The 3,609-nt window shown below is 54.3% G+C and overlaps 1 protein-coding gene across 1 annotated transcript in view; it reads right to left on the bottom strand.

Annotated features, from left to right (window-relative positions):
- Nucleotides 1-2,271, bottom strand: part of F2 (coagulation factor II, thrombin) — a 14,849-nt gene extending 12,578 nt beyond the window's left edge. The window contains exons 1-4 of the mRNA XM_026787852.1: nucleotides 2,154-2,271; nucleotides 1,645-1,808; nucleotides 1,122-1,146; nucleotides 893-943 (exon numbers count right to left, since the gene is read on the bottom strand). Coding sequence (XP_026643653.1) covers nucleotides 893-943; nucleotides 1,122-1,146; nucleotides 1,645-1,808; nucleotides 2,154-2,232 — 319 coding nt within the window. The 5' untranslated portion in view covers nucleotides 2,233-2,271. The remainder of the gene's footprint in view (nucleotides 1-892; nucleotides 944-1,121; nucleotides 1,147-1,644; nucleotides 1,809-2,153) is intronic.
- Between the last annotated feature and the right edge of the window lie 1,338 nt (nucleotides 2,272-3,609).

The following is a 3,609-nucleotide window of genomic DNA, read 5'->3' as shown; positions in this document are numbered from 1 at the left end:
AAAGAAAGAAAGAAAGAGTTCCCTGGCGCTTGTGGAGCCCATTGTTAGACTGAACATGGTTTCAGAGCGTTGTGTAGGGAGGCCGCTCTCTGAAGGCTCTGAGAAGTCCCTGAAGGACAGGGTTCCCAATGGGCGGTGTTGGTTGCTCCAGGGACATCGTGACACTGACTGACGCTAGCAGAGCAGCAGGAGGGTCCCTGGCCAGCTTTCTGTCTAAAAGAGGGCTTGGGAGAATAGAAGAGAAACCAAGGCCAGGGGCAAAGCTTTCCTGACTGAGAGCTGTGGGCAGTGGGGAATCATTAGCATGGCTGGAGAACAGAAGCCAGCACTCGCCTGTAATCCAGGGCTGGAGAGAGGAGTTCAGGGTCATCCTCAGCATCTAGTTCAAAGCCACCCTGAGCTAGGGGAGTCCTGTCTCAAAAACAAAACAAAGCCCAGCGGTGGAGGCACTTGCCTTTAACGCACTTGAGAGGCAGAGGCAGGTGGATCTCTGTGAGTTCAAGGCCAGCCTGGTCTACAAGAGCTAGTTCCAGGACAGCTAGGGCTGTTACACAGAAAAACCACACACACAAAAAAAGAAAGAAAGACAGGAAGGAAGGAAGGAAGGAAGGAAGGAAGGAAGGAAGGAAAAAAGAAAGAAAAAGTTTTGAAAAATGAATTAACAAGACAGAGCTGTGACACAGGGTGGCCAGGCCTTAAGAGCAAGGCCCCAGACTAACTAATTCATTCCTGCAACAGCCTAGCTGAGTGCCAGACACATCGTTGACCACAGAACAAAGAGGCAACGGCGGGCACTGGAGGCACCGCTTCAGCTCTGGCTCATAACCAGTCACGAATTTTCCTTTTCTCTCAGGCTTCCCCACCATCCACCCACCCTAACTCTGCCCCTCACCTTCCAGACAGTCCATGAAAGTGTCTCGAGTTTTCCTCACTGAATCACAAACTGGAAAAAAAGCAGAAATACTTGCTGTTGCCGTGGGGACCGGTGATGAGGTGACTAGAAGCGGGGGTAACAGATGAGGGAGGCAGGGGAGTGGAGGTGTTGGGGAGTTATGCAGCAGAAAATCCTGCCAGAAGGTCTCTAGCCTCCCTTCCAGGGGCAAACCCTACTGGTCACTCACCACTGTACTTGGCCCAGAATTCATCCTGCAAGGCAAGGGCTGGGGTGAGTCTCCAGCGGGAGGGAGCTCTGCAAAGCTCCTGTTCATAGGCATTAACTATGCCCTTCCCTCACCGCCTCAGCCAGCTTTAATCCCCCACTTTGACTTCCAAAAGTAGAGAATATGAAGAGAGAGTCCCCTAGCACACATGACTGAACGGGGTCTCCTCCAAGCTGGAGAAGACAAGAGAAGTGGGCACACCACAAGGGAACACAGACATGCCGAGAGGCTTAAGGTAGCCCCGAGGCAGATAGTCCCAATAGAGCCCACTGCTAAAGCTGAAGCGCTCCCCAGGCCTAAAGTTGCCAAGACAGATTTGGGGTACCCATCTTACAGCCCAGTGACATGGAGGTCAGAACGGGCGCGGGGTGGAGGCTGATATCTCCTGTGATCCCAGCAATCCACTACTGAGGGAGTCCAGGCCTTTGCCTCACCCACCTGCCCTTCCTCCCAGCGGCCAGTGTGGGGCCAGTTTGGGGCTCACCGTGGCACTGGGAGACTCCAGGGCCTCGAAGGCCTCCTCATAGCTGCACTGCTCCTCCACACACTCCCGCTCCAAGTTGCCCTTCCTTAGCTCCTCCAGGTAGCCACTGTTGGCTCTCCGGACACGCTGGAGCAGCGACAGTGCTTGCTGAGGGGCCAGGAACACTGCGGGGGGTGGGGGGGGTGGGGGGTGGGAGAAGTCTGGCTATCTTAGCCATTAGGGGTAGGAAGCAAGCCTGGCCTACCCTAGCTGGCTTCCAAGAAGGGACAGAGAATGCAGAAGTACCCAGAAAGCCACTGAACATAATCTGTGAGTTGCCCCATCCCACTCGCCATTCTGGAAGGGAGAAGAGGGACCCCTTCCTGCCCCGTTCACCCGACTCCTCAGACATTCTGGTCTGAGGTCCACCTGGGGACTGTCCCTGTGTTTTCTGGTCTTAGCCAGGAAATCCCAACTCACGGGCCTATCCCACATCCTCCATCATGCCCAGGCCTCCGAGGGTTCCTTACCATGCTGACTGTGTACCAGGCTAACCAGGGCAGCCAGAGCCAGGCAGCCAGCTAGCCGCAGGCCTCGGACGCACAACATAGTGTGTCAGCTTCTGGGATCTGAGGGATTGTCCTAACTCTGTGGGTTAATGTTGAACCAATGTGAAGAAATCAGTGCAAGGGAGAGGTCAGGGGGTCAGGGCCTTGGGGACAAATGGGTAGAGAGAGTCCTAGGGTCCACCCCCCGCCGCCCAAGAGGACAGGTTCTCCGGGAACCGGGATGGATGTTCTTAGGGAGAAAATCGTATCATCCACTCCCTCCTACCATTTATTAAGCTGGTGAATGTGGATGGAGGAGTCCTTCCACAGGCTCCTAATCCCGGCCAGCGGGGCCGGTGCCAACACTCTGTTCCCATTCAACACGGTTTCTCATCCGCACCCTGGGCATCACCCTTGGCTGCGAACACAATGGAAGGCTATCAGTGGGAGCTACTGACGAGCAGATGTGTGCAGATGTGTGCAGACGCGTGAGTCCAGGTGCACGAGGGTAACCGTGAGACCGGGTGACTCCTCTTTCTTCCCCTCTAAGGGCACCGTGGCAGTGAACGGAGGCCGGGAGGAGTCTCTGGGTCTTCCCGACACAGACCTTCCCCTCACAACCTGTCTGCACTGCGTTTCTACACAACAGCTCTGGGCCTGCTTCTCTCCCTCCCCCATTTCCTGTTTACAAGGTAAATATTAGTCCTGGGCCTAAACAGAGCAGGGCACAAAGAGCAAGAGCACGTACACCCGGGACTTGCGGGACTCTTGCTTTGCCTTGGCTTCAGCAGGACTAGCAGTTTGGGGTCACGTACAGTTTCCCAGGGTCCATTAATCCCTGCGCGTCTGGCTTCCTAGGTGTTCTCATACCTGTACACACACACACACACACACACATCATATACACTATAGCTTTTCCTTTTTAAAATGTATTATTTTTAATATGAGTTTGTGTGTGGGTATATGCCCGTGAGTGCTGGTACCCAAGGCCAAAACCACTGGACCTGGAGGTACAGGCAGTTGTGAGCCACCGATGTGGGTACTGGGAGTCAAACTTGGCGCTTCTGAAAGAGCCATAAGTGCTCTTAACCCCTACGCAGCCCTGACCGTCGTGGAACTTGTTCTGTAGACCAGGCTGGCCGCAAAGGCAGAGATCTGCCCACCTCTGCCTCTGAGTACTGGGATTAAAGGCACTCGCCACCACTGCGCCCAGCTAAAAAATAACTTTCAATAACCCATGCAGCTGGGTGTGGTGTGCGCCTTTAATCCCTGCCCCGGGGAGGTGTGGGCAGGCGCAGGCAGGCACGGGCAGGCGGGCCTCTGAGTTCAAGGCCAACCTGGTCTGTGTCAAAAGCTCTAGGACTGTGTTGAGACCCTATCTCAACCAAAACAAATAAAACAAACATATGCCTCTTTTTTATTTTTTATATTTTTTTTT

Source organism: Microtus ochrogaster (genome assembly GCF_000317375.1).
Source record: "Microtus ochrogaster isolate Prairie Vole_2 chromosome 14 unlocalized genomic scaffold, MicOch1.0 chr14_random_1, whole genome shotgun sequence".
NCBI classification, from domain to species: Eukaryota; Metazoa; Chordata; class Mammalia; order Rodentia; family Cricetidae; genus Microtus; species Microtus ochrogaster.
The sequence above is the reverse complement of the archived record's forward strand: the minus strand, read 5'-3'. Positions and strand labels throughout refer to the sequence as shown.